The 20,796-nt window shown below is 42.3% G+C and overlaps 1 protein-coding gene across 7 annotated transcripts in view; it reads left to right on the forward strand.

Moving 5' to 3' along the window:
* The window catches only part of sema3fb (sema domain, immunoglobulin domain (Ig), short basic domain, secreted, (semaphorin) 3Fb), a 59,605-nt gene extending 39,061 nt beyond the window's left edge, over positions 1–20,544 (forward strand). The window contains exons 5-19 of one of the 7 annotated variants that reach the window (XM_085455839.1): positions 85–204; positions 1,469–1,558; positions 3,250–3,343; positions 5,341–5,460; positions 5,714–5,853; positions 7,068–7,182; positions 12,035–12,104; positions 12,206–12,350; positions 12,579–12,801; positions 13,854–13,942; positions 14,068–14,109; positions 14,746–14,903; positions 15,277–15,344; positions 15,574–15,722; positions 17,621–20,544. In XM_085455839.1, coding sequence (XP_085311965.1) covers positions 85–204; positions 1,469–1,558; positions 3,250–3,343; positions 5,341–5,460; positions 5,714–5,853; positions 7,068–7,182; positions 12,035–12,104; positions 12,206–12,350; positions 12,579–12,801; positions 13,854–13,942; positions 14,068–14,109; positions 14,746–14,903; positions 15,277–15,344; positions 15,574–15,722; positions 17,621–18,073 — 2,076 coding nt within the window. In that variant the 3' untranslated portion in view covers positions 18,074–20,544. Of the gene's footprint in view, positions 1–84; positions 205–1,468; positions 1,559–3,249; positions 3,344–5,340; positions 5,461–5,713; positions 5,854–7,067; positions 7,183–12,034; positions 12,105–12,205; positions 12,351–12,578; positions 12,802–13,853; positions 13,943–14,067; positions 14,110–14,745; positions 14,904–15,260; positions 15,345–15,573; positions 15,723–17,620 lie in introns of all 7 variants that reach the window. The other 6 variants (XM_085455841.1, XM_085455837.1, XM_085455838.1 and 3 more) reach the window with 6 other exon arrangements.
* Positions 20,545–20,796: the final 252 nt, after the last annotated feature.

Raw genomic sequence — 20,796 nt, forward strand, 5'->3', positions numbered from 1 at the left:
GCATTCAGTAAATCAGCAGGAGGTCTGGCAGTAAAGATTAACTATGAACTGCTATTTAATTTCCTTCAATGTCTGTGTTTCCAGGAGGAGTGTGCAAACTTCATTCGTCTAATTGAGCCATGGAACCGGACTCACCTGTACGTCTGTGGGACAGGAGCTTACAATCCGGTCTGCACCTTTGTCAACCGCGGACGCAAACCTCAGGTTAGAATTACAGGAATGTAGAGGCCGAGAAGTTGATCTTAGCAGCATTAAAAACTTCCTCCATCTACATCATGAATGATATGGTTTGCCTTACTCTCCATCCACCCTACACTAAGCTCCCTTTATGATGATTTTGCTCCATCATTAAGCTTGCTTGTGGTACCCTGTGTCCCCATATGGCGAAGCAGCCAGCACACCAGCCTCACCAGCACACAGCTGTTGTCCCCAGTGTGCCGTTAGAGCTACTCTGTTTAGTCTCAATCTTTAATGGGACCTCTTGAATTTCGTAAACCTAGCCAGTCCGCTTACGCTGCCGTACTCCTCTTTAACACCTCACTTTCCTTTAAATATCACACTCGCTCCCTAATTGTGACCAGGGGACTTTTATAAAAGGCAATAAATAAAAAGTAAATTTCCCATTTGACTTTCCCTTGTGATCACAGAGAAATCGCAACAGCGAGCACAGCTTGCTCGAGCCCCTTGCTGCATACAGCTTGTTACTAATGAAGGGCTTCCACCCAGTCACTCACCTATCCTTCCACCCCTTCATGCATCCATCCAGGCCACCCGCCAGCCTCTACCATGTGAGATGCTGGGTAATTGCAAGTGGGAGCTCCCATTATGGGGTGCAAGTGGAATGTTCCAGTTCTAGTGGATTAATGAGAGGGCTGTTATTTTCTCTGTCACACTGACAGGTCCAAATCATACACCCCTGAGCACCTTTCTCAGCTGGTCTGTGGAGTTAACCACAACTGTAAAAACAAGAGGGGGTAAACTCTGCACGGACGCATGTACACACACATATCCTGACACACATACTGTAGGAACACTTGTCATTCTTAATTCAGATGGATTTCTATCAATAGATTTTACCATCGCAAGAAACATTCCTAAGATGCGCTTAAAGACTCGTAGCTAAATGTTTTGCAGTGCCAGCAGATTTTAGGGGTGTGTATGTGGCATACTGTGACAGCCTTTACTGACAAAACCACAGAATAGAGGACTGTTATTGTTGCCCTTTCCACCATCTGGTCCAATAAAGAAACCCGCATTCCCTGCACAGTCTTGCGTCCATTTTTCTTTATCCTTTCCCTACGCGCTTGTATTATATTGATCTCAGAAGTTCAGGGTTTAGGGAGTTTCTCATGTCTCATGTCTGGAGGTCAAAACAGGCTCAAGCAATCTGCAGCAAGGTCATGAAAGGCCTTGATCCCTCCTCATCAGTAGTGTAACGCCGAGAATGTATTGCTTTTTCCTGTTTTAGACGTCCATGTATCTGCAGATGGCCCAAGCCAGAGGAAGGGCTAACCGTGCAGCTGAACCCAGTGCGGTGCACGAGACACTCGGACTCAAGGTGCGATGCGGGCCCTGTCTGCACGAACCGATCACCAGCAGCATGCTCCCCTTTTTTGTGTCTGTGCCCATTTTGTCGATACCATCTTTAACCTGGCCATCGTTTGTTCATCTCTGTAATATTTTCCATGCACTGTTTTTCAGTCCCTGCACGATCTCGACATTTTTAGTGTAATTTGAAAATGCATTTCATTTCACGTCGCTTCGTTTTCTCCTTGTTTCATTCACATTTCCTTTGTGTAAGTCTTGTTGTCTGAGCACCCTGTCTTATTAGCCTTTGTCCTTTTGGTGCTTTGCCTCTGTGTTAAATGCCACATTTTGCATGAGAGCTGGCTAATCAACTGGAAATGGCTGATCCGGCTGTAAAAAAAACAAAAGATACACGGCCCACGTTTAATTAAACAGGCTTTTGCTGCTGTTCAATGCATGACACGGTCATTTCTATTTAGCATTTAGCTGGAGCTGTAAAGAGCAGATTTCCGAATCATTCTTCTTCATCATATCAGACATTCGAGGGTGTCACACCCAGCAGTTCTTCACCCCAAAGAGCCCTCCGCCTTCTGTAGGAATGTTATTCAGGCTCTCCCACAGAGGCGACAGGACTAGTCAGCATCTGACCCACTCCCACAGCAGGCTCTGTTAGCTTAGAGCAAACACCAGCCATCTGTAGCCAACTAGCTATGGAGCTGAGGAAATAAAAGAGTCACATACTTCAACATGTCTTCTCTGTTTGAGCTCTCCAAGCACTTTAAAAAGCAGAGAGGGACTTTTGAAGGACAACAGGGCTTTATGTGAAGTGGGACACTTTGAAAGTGTTTCAACTGTTTTCTTTTTCAGGCCGATTCTTTTTCTACACGTGTTTCAACCTTTTCTCAAGGGTCACATTTTATAGCAGGGTTGTAAAAACACATTCAGGGCACAGTTTCCCTCCGGTACACATAAATGTTTGTGACCGTTTTTGGGTTTTTCTCCAGAATGGCTTTGAGTAAGCTGCCATCTACTTATCGGCGCAAGTGGTGATTTTAATCAAAGATGATGTAAAGGGTTGCGTGTATGATCTAGTGAAGGGAGTTTGGCACAGTGCTCCTAAATAAGTGCTGACGGACACCGACACAGATGTCTTCATCTCGGCCTGCTGGGAGTAAAAAAATAGGGATTGGATGTGCTCTGGTTTTTGCGGCGGAGCTACAGGACATGTCATTGCGTGCCACTGTTTCATTTTCCCCACTATCATACGCAAATTCCTGCTAATCACCTTTCAGTGCTTGCGTGCTGGGATGCCATGAGCAGTGAGCATCAGTCATCCAGCCTCCATCGCAGACTTGTTTTCACTTTGCTGGATTGCAGGTGTCACGAGTCGACCTGCACACCCATAGGCACAGAGAAGCTGAGAGATATTTGGCATGCAGCTTTGTTATGCCGAGAGAAGCAGCACCGCAGCACATTGTTTTTTACAGTGGAGTGGCATGGAGATGGATTAGAAATCCATCGCTTTTCCTGCATGTGTTTTTTCTGTATGAACACACACTCATTATTTTGATACTTCATCCCCCATCAGGACCTATAGGTCCCGCAGGAGTCAGAGGCAGCGCATATGCTGCCTCATTTTCCCTACACAAGGGAATCACAGTGACAAGATGGAGAGTGTTGAATTTATTGCCATCTCTGTATGATTTTTTTTTTCCATTTCAGGAAGAAATCTTCCATTTGGAACCGGGCAAAGTAGAATCTGGGAAAGGAAAGTGCTCCTATGACCCGAAGCTCAACAGCGTGTCAGCTTTGATCAGTAAGTATCATCTGGGTTTGGTCACATGGGATTGCAGGCACAGGCACGGTCCAGCACAGTTCCTTCTAGCAACAGCAGTGTCATCTCATATGGATTCTTCATCTTTTCTTCCATTTCTCCTTATATGATCTTCAATGGGCTTATGTTTGGCATACTTTGTAAAGAGCTTTTTATTGTTAGCCAGTGATAACCACAAGGTCAGGTCAAGTGTCCTTGTCACTTTGCCTTTTTCCCACAGTTTAGCTAGAATCACTAGGAATTTTTCCTTCTTAGGACTGCAATGGGCTCAGTAATATGTGACTATTAATATTTATATCCTCCACTGAGGAATTAGTGGCTTCAAATCTAAATACGTCTGACATGCAAAAATAAAAAAATAAACAGTTATTGTATTACCATTTGAAAAACTAAAACTTTGACTTAATTTGGCAGTGTGCTGATATGTGGGATCAATGCCTCAAACAAAGTCAGTGAAGCAAAATATTAACAAAACGATTGTGTGCTCTCGCTTTTTTCACGTTTCAGCCGTTAGATGATTTTCAATTTTCAGTGAGATTAGGTTTGGATGAAATGTCTTATCATCTGTTGTTTCACTCATGAAGCCAGTGTCCTCTGTGCCACTGCCCAAGGTCATTTAGTCAGGTCCAGGCCGCACAGTTGCCACCAGTGAAAGGCGATCTTCTCTCTGTGGGTCGAGGCGGCGGGTGTAAATCACTGGCACTGTTTTCCCGCATTAGCGCAGTGCCAGATGACCAGTATGGAACCAGTACTGTCATCCAAGATGGATTTACCTCCCACATCCACCAGTTAGCGTCATGTAAGGGACACTGTTGTTAGTGTTGATAAGGATTAAGAACCCTGTACCACAAAAATAGATTCACCATTGACCGCTGACTGCTCGATGCGCCACCGCATTAGGTATCCTATCATCCGTGGACATTTTAATGATATATCATCAATCTCCCTATAGTACTGCCGGGGACCATGACATTGAGTATAATGGTGGTACAACAGTGTTTCCTGTTCCTACTGTCTCCATTCTCCATCTCTGAGAGCCCTGAGAGGCACACCTGCTCTCCAGTGGGGCCCACACAACAGCTGGAAGACCAACACCTTTCCTCCCTGTGGCTTAACAAAGCTGTTTTTATACATTTGTCAGTCTGCACACACGGGAGTGCTCATATCTCATGTCTTAATGAAGTGCATTTGATGGCTGTTTCAGGAAGTTTGAAGTTTGTATTGATAGGAGCACACAGTTAATACCCTGAAATAAGAGAAAATATGAATGAATTTAATGTTTTAAAAATAAGAAATTTTTATAGTGGATCTGACCACCATTGATACAGTTGCATTTATGACAGTGTCGATTGTTGTTTGTGTTCAGCGGATCAGCAAAGTGTTTGTTAATTTGCAGCTGAAAAAATCCCCAAGAAACGAACTATATACTCCTATTTTAGTAATGTTTGCTAAAAGCTGTAGAGCACATCAATTTTAGAGAATTAAAAAGACATTTGTAGTGGGCTGAGGTCTGACTACCACACAAGAGGCCCAAAAGTATGTAAATGAGAATTTTGTTGAACGCTTGAGTATCTTTATCTCCTTCGTGTCATAAGATAATTTTCTTTGTCTTAATCCTTTAAACAAGCACTTTGTACTGGTACAAGAATACAAGCTACTTATAGTGTTTTAAAGCAGTACAGCCCCAAAATGCTGACATATTATTAGGAGACAATGAGAACAGTGGAGGCTTACCTTGTTTATCAGCCATTTAAATGTCAGTTGCTTACGTCTCAAGTTGCAACCACGTCCTGACCACTCGCATGTGCAGATGATGACTTTGTTATGCTTAGCTTCTGTGTTGTGAAACTGAAGAGCGTCATGATTTTTCTAAATATACTTTTTGAAATAAAAGCTGGTGGTTCGTGCCAAGGGTGGTGCTGGAATAATGTCAGAGTCGAGGAATCTCACGAAACTCAAGTGTTTTCTCTCTTTCTCAGATGGAGAACTGTACGCTGGGGTCTATGTTGACTTTATGGGAACAGACTCTGCCATTTTCCGTACTTTGGGGACAAAGACTGCCATGCGAACAGATCAGTACAACTCCAGATGGCTGAACGGTAACAGTCCTATTTAGCCTATAAATGATACACAAGACTGATCGTGGCCTTTTGTGCACAGCTCCTTATCGTGCTATCCAAACAAGCTTATAAAATATAGCTAAAATGTAAGGATTGCTGTTTTCTGAAGATGTTTAGAAAGCCTCAGCAAGTGATAAACAGGAAAGGCTGAAAGTTTAGAAAAGATCTCAAACCAGATGTTTTCCCCAGATCACTGTCCACATAAACATCTCACCACTTCTTCTCCCCACAGACCCCACTTTTGTCCACATACACCTCATCCCGGATAGTGCCGAGAGAAATGATGACAAGCTGTATTTCTTCTTCCGAGAGAAGTCCTCTGAGATGGGCCAGACTCCTGTGACCCAGTCCCGTATCGGACGTATCTGCCTGGTGTGTATACACTGAGGAGCATTTTTCCACTGAGGTGTGATCCTGATGAAAAGAGAAACTGCAGCGTGATTAATAAAAGTCTGGAGTCTCCCAGTGAGAAGCACCCACTGTCTTTAAATGTGTATGGGCTAAGGACTTGTATTTACCTCTTGTTAACTTGCTGGACTCCACATGTGTCTTTAACCTTCATGCTAACAATGGATCCCTCTGTATGTCAGATTGCCCTCTGACCTCTGATCACAGGATCTCCCTCTGCACTGATATTGTCACTAGTAGTCCTAAAACACAGGATCACAAGGCCTGCACACTGTGTCATCTTACTGAGCTGGTTGTATTTACACATTAAACGTTCCTGTCTTACAAGTTTGCGTGCACGTGTGAGCCTAACAGCAGGAACACGAGAACGGTTCGGAGTACAAAACGTGCGCCTCAGTTCAAGGTTCAAGGTTCTTTATTTGTCACATGCATAGTTATACAAGTATAACACACAGTGAAATGTAGCCTGACACGCTCCTCGACATGTGCAAAAAAATTGGGGGGGGGGGGGTGTAGAGGAAAAACATTATACATATATATATGTAGTATATACATTGGGTGAATGTGCAGCAGTAGCAGCAAGCAGGTGAATTCTGTACATTAATATGAATAGACATCTGTTGTTCACTGTTGTATTTATTTGGGGTCAGGTGCTGACCCGACAGACAAACACTCATCCCCCTCTCGGTGGGCTATGGAGACCCCGGCCTGTCACTCTTACTTCGCCACACATCTGGATGCCCTTTGCATTTCTTCGCACCGTGCATACCACCAAAACTACACTTGGTTCATTTATGGTAGAGAGTATGAAAACATTTCAACTTCCCAAATGGGAAAGCATAAAGAGAGTGAAGGTTGGCCACCCTTAAAAAATTACTATAAAAAAGACAATTTCTTACAAAGTGTGACACATTCTCGAAATATCTTGGTATGGATTCTGGCTTCACTCCATCGCAGATGGGAGAGCCTAAATAGGAGGAAACTGTGTTTACCTAACCCCATCAGCACCCCCCCTTAGCTTCCTGTCTTTGCAAATCAGAGACACGTATGTGTGGGTGGCTCCACCTGGGCTTTTTTTTTATTTTTAAATCAGGAGGGGGTGGGGTGAGGGCTAATGAGGATGCAACTGATGGAGAAACTGTATTTTTGTGTCCACCCCCACCCTTCCCAAAAAATAGAACGACGACGGAGGTCACTGCTGTCTGGTCAACAAGTGGAGCACCTTCCTGAAGGCCAGGCTCATCTGCTCTGTGCCCGGGGCCGACGGCATGGAGACACACTTTGACGAGCTCAGTGAGTACAAAGGACTGTAAACCCGCATCATGCTGTGTTTCTTTCCACTGTTTTTTGTTGATGTGGAAATGAGTAGGTTACATGGTGGGGGTGGGGTGATGTTTTATAGACTTCCTTGTCAATCAGATGTGCTGCAAGCTCCGCAATGCCTTCTCTGTGGGCGGTGGTGCTCACTGCTTATTTTTCAGTTTACATCCTACACATTTGGGGCTGCTAACTCACAGTTATTTTTTATTAGCAATTAGTCTGCAGATTAGCATCTCTATCAGCAGTGTAGCTGTGTGAATCAGAAAAACACATTTAAAAAAGTTACAAAAAAACATATTTGGATCACCTTCCTAAATCTCACGTAAGTCTTTTGGCACTTTTCAAGTAATATGAGGGAAGTCATTAACTCATGATTGAAATAGTTAGTGCACCTGATGTATTAAATCAAGTTGTAATTGTTGTAATCGGTCTAATTACACACTGTAAAAATTAAATGTGTGTGTTTGAATGTAGTCGTTTTGACACTGAAATTCCACTTTTTCAACAAAAAAAAAAAGAAAAAAGTCAGCATTACTTACGCATCCTCCCACAACTTTAGTTACACCCGACGTTTTGACAGAAGCCATGCTTCTTCTTTGTGCAGTTAATCATTCTGACAGTGGGTATTGAATGGCAAAGGAAAAAATGGCGTGACTGGATTTATTTGAGACGTGCTCATTTTCATTTTCTGTCATGTACAATCGCAACTGAAATAGTGAGTAGACAATAGTTCTCTGCAGGGTTTGGTTCTATTGCAGCACCTGCCAAGAGTGCAAACACACCCACACACATCAGTCTTTGAACCATATGGTAGGCCCATTCACCGTATTGTAATAGGACTGACACCCATAACCCCGCCACTGTAGTTGTCATTTACTTTCGAGATTTTTTTTTAAAACAAAAGTACGTGTATGTGTCTGTGTGCATGTGTGTGTGTGAGTGAGGAGACGGCGGCCTGATGGTGGACGAATGGGGTCACCGAGCAGGAATGTCTGTGACTGTGAGACTATTAGACTGTCTGAGGGAAACTCGTCCTCTGTCTGTCACCACTGGTTGGAAATGGAGACAAAGACTGATAGGGGGATTTTCTGTGTGCCCGCTGTTGCTTTTGAACTAATTTTAAGAAAGAACAGTGCTATGCCATGCTAGTTTTTTTTTCTCTTCATTGCAGTCCTTGCTTTTATCATCACCTGACTGCAGTTAAAAACAAACAAACACCTATTTGTTTTTACTGTTGACATTTATTTTATACCTCTGAACGATTTGGAAAGTGACACTTGAAAACCCGGTGGCCTTTTTGTGTTGTGCAGCCTCTTCCCCACAAATCACAAGTAGGAATGAGCTGCCTTTGCAGTTACAAACAAGGCTTCTGTCTCTACCTAGTTCAGTCGGTGTTGAAACAGACACTGTGCATTGTAGAGCGGTTCTGTGAGCCGGGGAGCTGTCAGTGTTTGGCGCCGATGATGAATCTTTTGGATATTTCTTGAATAAGGCTGTAAATGTTTAATGGAACAGGCTTGTTGAATGAACAAGGACGGGCATGCCAGAGTAGCCCAGAGAGAAGGAACGGCTACACAAAGCAAGCATCCCTGCCAAGGACTCCTAGAGGAGACAATAAATGGGACACAATTTTTTCATGCAAATGGCATCACATTTACTGTCTAGTTTGAATGTTTGAAAAGCTCTTTAGCTGGAGAGTTAGTCTTTGCAGACAAAAGCGGCAATTTTAGGATGTTAAGAGGGCCTTAAACTACTGAGCACAATGGAGATCATTGGGAAATACAACAAAATGTTCTCTTCCTAAAAGTTAGATGAGAACATTTGTGCAACTCTCATGAATGAATATGACATCCCCTTCTATAACAGGCATCTTCTATAATCGTGAAAAATAAATAATTAAAAAAACAACAGGGAAAGTAACTAGCCTGCCCAAATATCCACTTACTAGAACCACTAAATACTAAACCCATCCATTTTCTTCAGTTTTCATGGGTCATGTAGACCCTGGACACCTCTCATCTGTTGCAGGGCTAACACAGAGGGACACCTATTGACGCTCACATTCACACCTACAGCCAACAGTTAAGGTTTGAGCTGTTAGAGGAAGCTGGAGTACCAGGAGATAACTCCTGCAGGCACAGGGAGAACATGTAGTTTCCATTCAGAAAGGCCCAGCACCTTTTATTGTAGAGCTCGGAACATAAATCTAAGAATCTCAAGTAAATGAAACCCTGCCGCACAGCTCTTTTAGTTAGATGACTTCTCTACAGATCCAGTTGCAGTTATGTAATAAACTCAGATGAAAGACTCCTACAAACATCTGCAAGAAAGAAGAAAACCCCCCCCCCCCACAGTTCATTCAGTCCCTGTTAACATTTTGTCAGATCCAGATTTTATTTATGACTGCTGGACTGTATTATTAATGTCTTCCAGACATGTTTCTGACTACAACATAAACATCTAAACAATGTCTTTTTTGTGCAGTGTGTTGTTTATTTACCTATGTTGAGGCTACCTCTTGTGTGACATGAAAACTTTGGAAAAGTCTTTTTCCAAAGTTTACACAAACATCCACTATCATGTCGAATAAAAGCAGTACTGTAACTGCGCATCTGAAAATGGTTTCAAGCTGGGACACGTTCTCAGTTCAGCTAGATATCCTTGAGTGAGGAGACTCTTAACCCTGCCATTCTCTAAGAGTCTTTAAAATATGAATGTATAACTTATTATTACCCCGCGTAAGTACCGTTCCATTTACTGAGGAGTTTTTCAAACATCCAGAGCAGCTGTTGTCTTTGATGTAGAACGTTTTGGCAAATCACGTCTGAGACCTTGGGAGTTTTTGCAGTTGGAACATGTAACATTTTCTTTGCTCTGTCTTTCAGTTTTTACCTAAATGACCCACAATGATCTAAAATAGTGTTAACCATTATAAAGCTTCTATGTTTTATACAGGCAATGCTTTAAAATGCATTTCTTATCAATAGGTAGGGAGAAGAAAAGCCAGAGAGCAAGAGGAAACGAGTGAAGGAGTGAGATATGCTAGAGAAGAATAGTAATTGTTCACTCAAACAGAAAACCTTTTCTTTTATTTTGTTTCTTTTTTAAATAAAATTGGATGCGTGATGGCTGAGATATTATTGCCAAATGAAAATAAAAAGAGCTGGTTGTGGTATGTGGATCCTTTCCTAGTTGTTATTAACATGCTACATTCCCTGGAGCAAACTCATCCCTGTCCTGTCAGACTAGCTTTTATTGGAACTCACGTAGCTTTTCTCCCCTGAAGCCTTGATCTGTTTTTAGCGACTGTATAACTCTACTGTATGTTGGCCTCGGTGCTGTCTTGTCTACATGTGCACGCACTTGCATCTCGTTGCGTGAAAGTAAAACAGCACCAGCTGGGTGTCACGACAAGGATCATCTGCTGTGTGACACCCGTGACGGCCCATCGTGCTGTGAATGCGCTAAAGCCGTGACCGTTCCCTGCTCTGCCTCTGGCAGCTGTGGAAGATGGCGTGGCGATGTGGGTGTGTGGATGGGTGTGAAACTGGTAGCCACTCAAAAAGAAGGGCAAAGTGCCCGCTATCTTTGAGCTGTATCCTTTTCCTCCTGAGATGAGTTCACAGCTGCACGCAGTCCCCAGAGGAAGACTGTACAGCCTCGCTAATGTGGACAAGCCCAAAACCCTGCAGTTCAGATTCAAAGATAGCTTATCTCACCCATGTATCATTCTATCTACATAACAGTCTGACAGCTAATTTCTCATGCTGGTCTATATGGAACCGAGAGTGCATAAATCTTGACTGGTATAGCTTCTTCTATAGTTCACCCTTATTCTCCCACGTTGCAAGCTCTAACAGCCACATTTGAAGATTTTTCCTAGTCGTTTTCAGCTAGGTTGGGAGTGCATTCTCTTTTTCAAACTGAAGGCCATTTCCTATTGTAGACTGAATATGCCTCCTGGGACTGTTATTTAGGCCAGGTACTAAAGAGCAGAGAGACTCATCACTAATCATGCATTTACTTCCTATTTGTTGCTGTCAGAGGATTGGAGGTGAGCATCTATGATTTAAATACCTCTAAAACTGGCCTGAACGCATACTGTATGATGCAGTTCTCCTTTGGGAGAGAAGAGATATTTCCTTTCTCTAAAATTGGAAAACGTGAGCTATGGATGCTGGAAAAGGATAGAAAACCGTGTATAAATTTTACTGGGAAATCTCTCGGGGTTTAGCAATCCTCCAGTCTAGACTGTAGATATCCAGACTGTTTGCTTTCACAGCTCGACTTTAAATGCCTGTTTGGGGCTTGGATTGTTTCATATGGGATGATTAGGTGATAGGTTATAATATTGTGGTTGCTAAAGTTCTTTGAAGCTGTAAAAAGCTCCCGCAGTTTTGTAAATACTACAGTAGATTCATTTCCTGTGTGTCATTTTATTTGATTACGTAAAGGCTGGATGTGTAAATGCATGCAATATAAGGCACCGGCACAGATTTTCCAGGTTTATGCAATAAACAAATAACACATCATGTGCACTACTAACATGGATTTTATAGATGTCTTAATATCAACTATTATAGCCATGCTCAAGACCTAAAAATGCAGTTGTGTATTTTTTTTTAACACAAGCTGGTTGGTTTCAAATCCTGTAGCATGTACTGTTTCCTTGAAAGTTCATCTTTTTTGGGCATCGGTTCTTCCGGGGAGGCATCGCCTCCCCACTAGCTGAGAGTGACTGGACTCACTGAAACAACTGTAAATATTAGTGAAGAAGAGTGCTTGCGCTTTGCACTGACCTGACTTCTCTCTTTTTCCATCACAGGAGATGTTTACATACGACCAACACAGGATATAAAAAATCCTGTCATATATGGAGTCTTCTCTGTCTCTGGGTTAGTGCACCACACCAGATCCTGAGCAGGCTCTGTTCCTGCTTCTTTTTTAAGTTACCCTTTTTTTTTTGTCTTTGGCTCACTTTGTGTTTCCTCCACAGCTCTGTGTTCAAAGGCTCGGCAGTTTGTGTGTACTCTATGGCTGACATCCGGATGGTCTTCAATGGCCCCTTTGCCCACAAGGAGGGACCTAATTACCAGTGGGTGGCCTACACCGGGAAGATACCCTACCCTCGACCTGGCACGGTGAGCTTCACCTCTCGCTGACCCTGGACATAAATCCCATTGCAAGCTGGCATAACAGGGCCTTCTATCTAACTTAAGAAACAGCTCGAGTTAGATGCAAGCATCAGCATAAGCAAACTTAAAATATTACTGCAGGACAGGCTCTTCACCAGGCATTTTTTTATTTATTCACATCAATTTTTTCGGCTTGTGGTACTCATGCAGAGAATGTTATTGTTTCCCTTCCAGTGCCCCGGAGGTACGTTCACCCCCAACATGAAGTCCACTAAGGACTATCCAGATGAAGTGATTAACTTTATGAGGAATCACCCTGCCATGCACAACGCAGTGTACCCAGTGCACAAGCGCCCCCTGGTGGTTCGGACCAACGTGGACTATGAGTTCACCACTATTACAGTGGACCAGGTGGCAGCTGCAGACGGCAACTATGAAGTGCTCTTCTTAGGAACTGGTGAGTGCTTTTCTAAAAGTGCAATAACTTTATGTGTTAGAAATGATCCGTGGAGCCAGTTCTCCATTTGTGGGTCATTTGTAACGAATGTGTATAAATGAAGTCAGTCTGAACCCGCGACCCCTTTGATTAGAGTCGGGGAATGGTGACTGACAGTGTCAGTGGGACACTGAATAATGGAGAGCAGAATGCCCCAGCCCCCTGGAAATAAATCTCATGTAAGTGGAGGGCTTGGCTCCCCTGCAATCATTTATCATTAGGAGAAAAGCATTCTTCCCCTTTTGTGCTGGAGTGGAACTTTAACCAATCAAAGGGCTTTTACCTCGCTGTCTTCTCATGGAGTAAACAACAGGAGATTTGTACCTGGAGGGCGGGGGTGGATCAGCAGCGGGGGGGGGGGAGTAAAGCGGAGAAACAGAAAAGTAGGGAGGAAGGAGGAGTACAGTGAGCATACGCATCACCTTAATCTTGCCCACTGGTGTCAGAGAGATTTGTCTGTGAGCCTTTAATAAGGCCCCTGTGTGACAGCCGCCACAGCTCAGTATGCTGCCTTTACATGTCGTGTGTGATGCCTCCTTACCGGTTTCTTTGTGCGTCTGTGCATTATGAGGAAGAGACTAATGGGCCTGCGTGTGACGGCAGCCACTTTGGAGGAATGTGTGTCCTTTCAGCCGCTGTCAGAGGCAGCCTTTCAGTCCTGCACCGGGGCTAGAGCAGAAGTCATAATAAATCTCAGGTGTCCCCTCTCACAGGAACTCTTTGTAGAACATCTCACGGCATCCAAATGAATAGGTCAAGGCAAGAATGACGGGAAAGGTTTGTCATGGCGGCAGCAGTCAGTGTTCCAAGGAGAACAGAGCTTCGTGTCACTGAGGGAACCAAAGAGAGCCGTGTGACAGAAACACAGAGTACAGTGCGGCCTGTTGATATGAGGATTATCTCCTGTTAAAGGTTGCTGAGAAAATAAAATGGAAATCCAAGGGCCCGTTGACAAGCGGCGGGGGTGTGAGGATGTCGGTGTGTAACTGACGTGTGTGTGTTGTGGTCCACAGACAAGGGAACGGTACAGAAAGTCATTGTGCTGCCTAGAGATGACCTTCAGACAGAGGAGCTGGTCCTGGAGGAAGTCGAGGTGTTCAAGGTCAGCTTTGATTGCTCTCTCTCTCTCTGTCACCCTCCTTTTTATTTCTGTTTTGCTATGTGTGTCTGTTGTGCTTAAACTGACTGTAACACACTGTGCTCCCCATTCTCATTTTCTACATCAAGGTCCCCACTCCTATAACTACAATGAAGATCTCGTCCAAAAGGGTAAGCCTGTCTGCACTAACTGATTTACCTAACCTTTGCTCACACAGGAGAAAAGGAACCCGCCCTCCAAAGAAATTAATGATGTGATTCGAAAAAGGTCACAAGCTACATGCCTACAGCTGTATTCCCGTTATTTTTTTCCCCTTCCCTCATAATTCATAGAAAAGTCTGGGAGACAATGAAGAAAGAAAAGATGGAAAAGACATTAAAAGCTCCGTATTTTCTTTCAAAATGATTCAGATACTTGGCCTCTTCTGCACGTTATGACACGAGTCTGCAGATGGAGTTAGGGTTACACAAAGCCTGCCAGACTGATGAATGTCAACAGCTGATCATAAAATTATGATGGCAACCTGATAGAGATGAGCTCAGTGTTGCCCCCGATGATCCAGGGACTGCTGCTGTTTTAGGATGGATGCTCATCACATCCAGCTGGGTTTAGGTCTTTATGTGAAAGAAAATAAACGCTGTCACACAAATTATTCTTATGCTTTAATGTTGGAATTTCAGCAGCATTTACATTGAAGTGTAGTTTTCTAAATATAGAGCACTTTTTAAAAAACATACCTGATGTGTGTGATTTGCAGTTCTCCTATAAAAGTCTAAATACCTCTCTCGCCCTCTTTCTTTCAACAGCAACAGCTGTATGTGTCATCTGCAGTAGGGCTGACCCAGTTGGCTCTGCATCGCTGTGACATGTACGGCGAGGCCTGCGCTGACTGCTGTCTGGCCAGAGATCCTTACTGCGCCTGGGATGGCAAGTCCTGCTCCCGTTACTCCGCCTCACAGAAAAGGTAAGCACCAACAGCGCTGTTAGCATGAGCTACGCTAACTTCATAACTAACTGACTGACCTAACGTGCGTGTTGAGTGGCGCTCAGTTGAGATTGCCTGGATGGCTGAATGGCTGTTTCAGTGGCATTCCTAATCAGTTGTGTTCATGTCCCGGTCTTTGTGGCTGATGACACTAATAAATCATCTTCTTTTAACAAGTAAAAACACACAACACAGATGTTAAAGATGTTAACATGACGATAGTTTGTGATAATTTCAATGTGCATTGAGTACGTTACTGCATTTCTGTATTGTCAAACAGCTTTGAATGGCTTGCAGTTGCTTTATGATGTTTTTCTCTCCTTATTTGGCAATACTGGTCTGACCCATTTAGACGTAGCCGGAGGCAGGATGTCAAGTACGGGAACCCCATCCGCCAGTGCAGAGGCTTCAATTCCAAGGGTAAGACATGTGTTCCTGTGCCTCCTGGGTTGCTGTTACCTTATTAATAAATTTAGACAGTTGACATTTTTGCTGCTAACTGTATAACTGTATCCCGGCACCTGTTAAAGTAATTACAAAGGCAGGATTTTTTTTTTTTCTAATTTGCCCCAACTGAGATTTTGGTTCCACGGAGCTCATGGTAATGAGTGTTTTGGTTGCCATGGAAATCTCTCTCTGTGCCCTGCAGCCAGTAAGAACACTTTGGAGATGGTGCAGTACGGGGTGGAGGGGAGCAGTACCTTCCTGGAGTGTCAGGCCCGCTCTCCACACGCTCTCATCAAATGGCACGTGCAGAGGGATAACAGTGACCGCAGGAAAGAAGTGAGCGGCCTAACAGTGTGTTTCTCAATTTTTCTTGTTATACAAGCAGATTATATTACAGGGTAGCTCACTCAAATACATAATTATCCATTTTTAATGTCACATAGACTTCCCGAATCACTGAATTTGCTTGGATTTCCCTTCATTGGTAACACATGAGCAGTTCCACAGATTTCCTTTTCGATATGCTCACCACAATGTTTAATTTCTTCACTATGTTGCTGTGGAGAAGAGGAGAGATATATGTGCAGTGTGACACATTTGAAAAATAACTCTAGTCTAATTTCCTCTTGATTATCTGTTAACGTGATTAAGTGTTTTGGGCTGTGATTGAACGATGCCTGATTTCTTGCACAGGCCTCCAGCTGTCCTGAGGCACGGAGGGAAGGACACATAAAGGGGAGCTGTGAAAAAAAGCTCTCTGTTGTGATATACAACCCTCAGGATCTAGTTAAAGTTTTATTGTGAAGCTATGTAATGTTGCTGCCTCTCTTTTATTGACTATTCTGTTGGATGGTATCTGTTCCCAAAAGCAGAGCAGTCTTTGCTGCTGGTGAGCAAAAAAAAAGAAAAGAAAAAAAGCTCCCCTCATCCAATCAGATTTCTATATGTAGATATACATACAGATGTAGTTACAGTTCATTCACAATTTTTGCTGGCTCTGTTTTCTTTTTACCTCATGACCAGAATTAATGGTGAAGACACCTGATGTAAAAATACAAACAGTGAAGCTCAGATCAAATGCTGGAACAAATAAATAGAATCAGCTTCACACATTCAGCCTGAAGTGCAAAAGGGAGAAATGCAATTAATAACGCAATTAAATCAATAAGATATCATGTCTGTTGTACATGATAGACTCAGCATATCATAATGGATCGTTTCCACCTGTTACATTTTAAAGGATAAGACCTGTTTCTATTAATATTTGATAAAAGCCTATATTTAGTTATGCTGAGAGTATCAAATTCTATACTTATTAGTCCCAGGAAGATGAGTTTGCTGTTATTATGTGACACTATAACATGCTTTCAAATTTAAGCGTCTTCATTTCTGCTGATTATGTTAAAACCTAAAACAAACACATTAATAGCACTACCTCCAGCAGTCGCAGAGGTTTGGAGCAATAGGTGGAGATCAAATTGTTCGATATACTGATATGAACATACCTACTGTCTCCCATTGGTTTGTTGACTGCTGTTTTGAAGCCTTTCTAATTTTGGCCTCTGTGATTATTGTTATCAGCTAAGGCTAGCAGGCTTTATTAGAAAACTTAGTGTATTGATTTTGCTAAGTAACAGGCAAACATAAAACAAGAGTTTTGCCCTCCAAAGCCAGCGCATAGACTTATTTTTTTTAATTGTAAGAAAAATTGTTTCAAAGGACACCAACACCACAAATACACTCAAAAGATCTGGTTTAGTGACTTGAAGTAACCGAGGTGAAGCCTGGCAGACAGTTAACAGCCTAGTCTGCACCTGTAACTGAAAAGACCCAGATGATGCAAAACTTTGAATTTTCAAAGAATTTTAATTTCATTCATTTAAAAAAAATTTTTTTAAAGCTAAGGTCTAAAGGTGACTCACTTTTGTAGACAACCTCAAGTGGCCACTAGAGGAACTGCATGTTTGGCACTTGGCCATTTCGCTACTCCTACAAATTAGACAATTATACATGTAAGTAACACAATGGAAAAAAAAAATTAAACTACAGTTATTAATGAAACAAAAGAATGATGACTACAAATGACACAATCTAGATGATGTTGGTTACATCTACTTAAACATGCTACATAAACAAAACCTCATTAAGATATATGTAGCACTATTTTTGTGAATCAAGTAAATACACATGTATCTTTGCACAGGTTATTGCACTACTTTTGCTAATGGACTGTAACCCTTCCTTTGCAGATGCGCTCAGACGGTCGGATTTTGAAGACAGAACAAGGTCTGCTCGTGCGATCTCTGCAGCCCTCTGACTCTGGCTTGTACCAATGCACGGCCACAGAAAAGAATTTCAAACACACGCTGATCAAGCTGCAGTTGGTGGTGTTGTCAAGCCGGGCTGTCAACAGTGCACTGGTGGAGGGCGGTGCAGGTTTGATGGCATCTTCTTTCCACTCCGGCAGCACACAGTGGACCCCCAGCGCAGGCCAGTACAAGGACCTGCTGACCATCCTGAGCCAGCCAGAGATGAGCCTGATTAATCAGTACTGCCAGGACTACTGGCAGTTTGGAGACCCGCTGCTGGGCCCCCTTAAGGCCAAAGACCTGAAAGAGCTCAAGGAGCAGAAGAAGCCCCGCAACCGCCGACATCACAGGGACGGGGAGGAGGAAAGGGAGCAGCAGGGAGTAGAGACATGAGGAGCCCGACTTTGTGTCTGAAGCACCCCCCTCAAACCCACCCCCAAACACAACCCTCCCCCACCCCATGAAAACTGGGAGCGACTCAATGAAAGTAGCAGCGTGAAAAAAAAAATATCCACAAACCGGAAAAAAAAGCTGAGAAACTGACAAAAAAAGAGGCTTACGAGTAAACCCCACTACACCCAATACATCCATTCAAACAGTAAGATATATGATACACAGTATTTATTGTAGGTTGTATATAGTATCATTCTGTGGATTTCTTTGTACTTACAGAAAAAAACATGCTCTTTGTGTATAGGTACCTTTGGGGCAAATATTGTTATTATTGATATTGTTAATTTTATTGTTGCTGTTACTGTCATTACAAAACTCATCTGCCAGCATCGTATGACTTTGGCAACTCTTTGAAACGTGTTATGAGGCTCTTGAGCTGTTAGGGTAGAGCTACAGGCAGCTCTGAGTAACGGGGAACTGAGCTACCTGACGGGAGGTGATGGGATCTCTGTTGTTTTTTTGTTTTTTTCGCTTGCTTTGACTAAGTACCGGGAGTTTTGTATATGCGGACACTGCAGGAACACCTGTGATGCACGCAGACAGAGACTTCATATTGCAAGGGGACCACTGACTTATGGTCCCGGTCATTGTGGAGAAACAGTATTTTCTCCATAGGAACCCAGACTTACAGAAGACTACTCGAATATTATCAAAGTTGTAACTGGGTCATTTTACAGGAATCTTGTGCTTGCCCTTTGTTTTTGTTTTGTTTTTTTCTTCTATTTTCTTCTTCCTTGGAGGACGGATTGTAAAATATCTGCAGCACCACTGCTACACGCCAGCAGAGACACTGATCATGCTGAAAATGATTTCCATTTGTTTAGCAGTGATAATAATCTTACTGTACTCTACTCTCAGTAACCTGCAGTTTCTTCTGGCTATGAATCCAAGTTTTTTTTTTAAAGTAAACAAAGCAAAAATCAGATCAGTTATGTTGCAAGTCTATTAATAAAAATACTTTTTCTTCCCGATGCAAACCTCCTTTGAACTGAGACCGAGGTGCAATACGGGGTTGAGGATTTTGCACATTGGGCATTATTCTTTTACATTTCAGGGGACATTGGCTGGGGCCATATGCAACAAGCACACTCGGGCACGGCACAATTGTGGAAGAAACAATTGCAGTGCATTTAGGGGAAAGTGCCCGGATCAGGCAGCAGTTGTTAGCAGTTCTTGGCACACAAGACATCTTTTTTTTTTCTCTTTGACATTCATGTGTGGAAAAAAAGTAATAGCCCGTATACACAACAGAGCATTGTAACAATGTTGTGACACTAACCAAAATATTGAATATTGGGAAGCTGGCTTTCATTGTGTGCATGAACCTGTATTTGTACTGTAATTCTGAGATAATACGATAGTGTGTGGTTGTTTTGGATTTTTTCTTCTGTTTTATTTTCATCTCTGTGGGTGTACAGTGCAGTCTGACCAACTTAACTACAGCAAAATGGGGAAAATAAATGCTTTAAAGATGCCGTCATTTCAGATATTCCCTGTAAAAAGCACGATACATCTTTTTATTGACATTGTTATAGATCTTGTCAAAGTGTAAAGTAAAATTATGTTGCTCATAAGTTTGGATAGGATATATGTGTGAGAGTCATTTAAGTGGGAATAGAAAGCAAGCATCATATTAATTACACAGAGCCTCTATTAGACAGTTCTGGTGAAAACGTTAATACAGCACATCTACAGGAAGTAAAACTATTGGAGTCTCCTCTGTAAAAAAAAAAAATTAATTCCCAAAAAATCAGAACAAGTTTAAAATATATTATTTTCATGTTACTTTAACATTAAGGGGCTTCCAGTATATCTTCTTTTTAGGCAGTGTGAAAGTCAGTGTGGATGCCTCGGGGAAGATGCATCTATAATTCATACATGGGTATCTGTATCTGCTCCTTAATTTGGGATCTGTCTGTATTCCCAGGAATCAATCAAAGCTCCTGATCATCTTGTTTAAATGAGAGGAGACGAAATATGAAAAAAATGCAAAGAAAGGTTGTACCATTTTTGTTGAGTATTTCTGTTTTTTTAAAAGTGTCTTTAGTTTTTGAGTGTTTTGTTTGTTTTGTATGTTTTTTTTTCTTTCTGCATCATCCAGACTTTATGAAAAAAAAATTAAGCAAAAAAAAAAACAGAAAAAGAAAATGCACAAAGGTGATGTTATTGTAATGACTCGTGTAAATTGCTCTTATCCTCCCTTTCCATTGTTGTTGCTGACTAATAAATTAAAGCTCTATATTTTATAAGAATGGAATGCTCCCCCCCTTCATTGTGATTCGCTTGATGCTGAATGTTTTCCATGCTCTGCCTAGAACCCTCTGGATCCTTGGAATAAAGTTGTACCTGTAAAAGAGATATGTATGCACATTTCTATAAAATGTACGCAATTCGTTTGAGTTTGCAATGAAGTACATTTGTCCTCTGTTTATATCTGTGCATCTGTACCTCAGGGCCTAATAAGTATGGATTATACAAGTTCCTAATCCGCATCGGTTAATATGTCCAGGCTCGATCAGTACTTAAAGGCTAGACAGTCAACAACACTGCAAGCGCCTTAAGGGGTTGATAATCAATGCTTATTTCCTGAGAAAGACAGACACTCCAAAACAAGGTTATTAAAGTTAGGAAAAATAAAAATATAATCTATTTTGGGGAAAGAG

Source organism: Copadichromis virginalis, linkage group LG5, assembly GCF_057382275.1.
Source record: "Copadichromis virginalis isolate Kocher_CV1m ecotype Utaka linkage group LG5, C_Virginalis_male_GT1.1, whole genome shotgun sequence".
In the NCBI taxonomy this organism is placed as follows: domain Eukaryota; kingdom Metazoa; phylum Chordata; class Actinopteri; order Cichliformes; family Cichlidae; genus Copadichromis; species Copadichromis virginalis.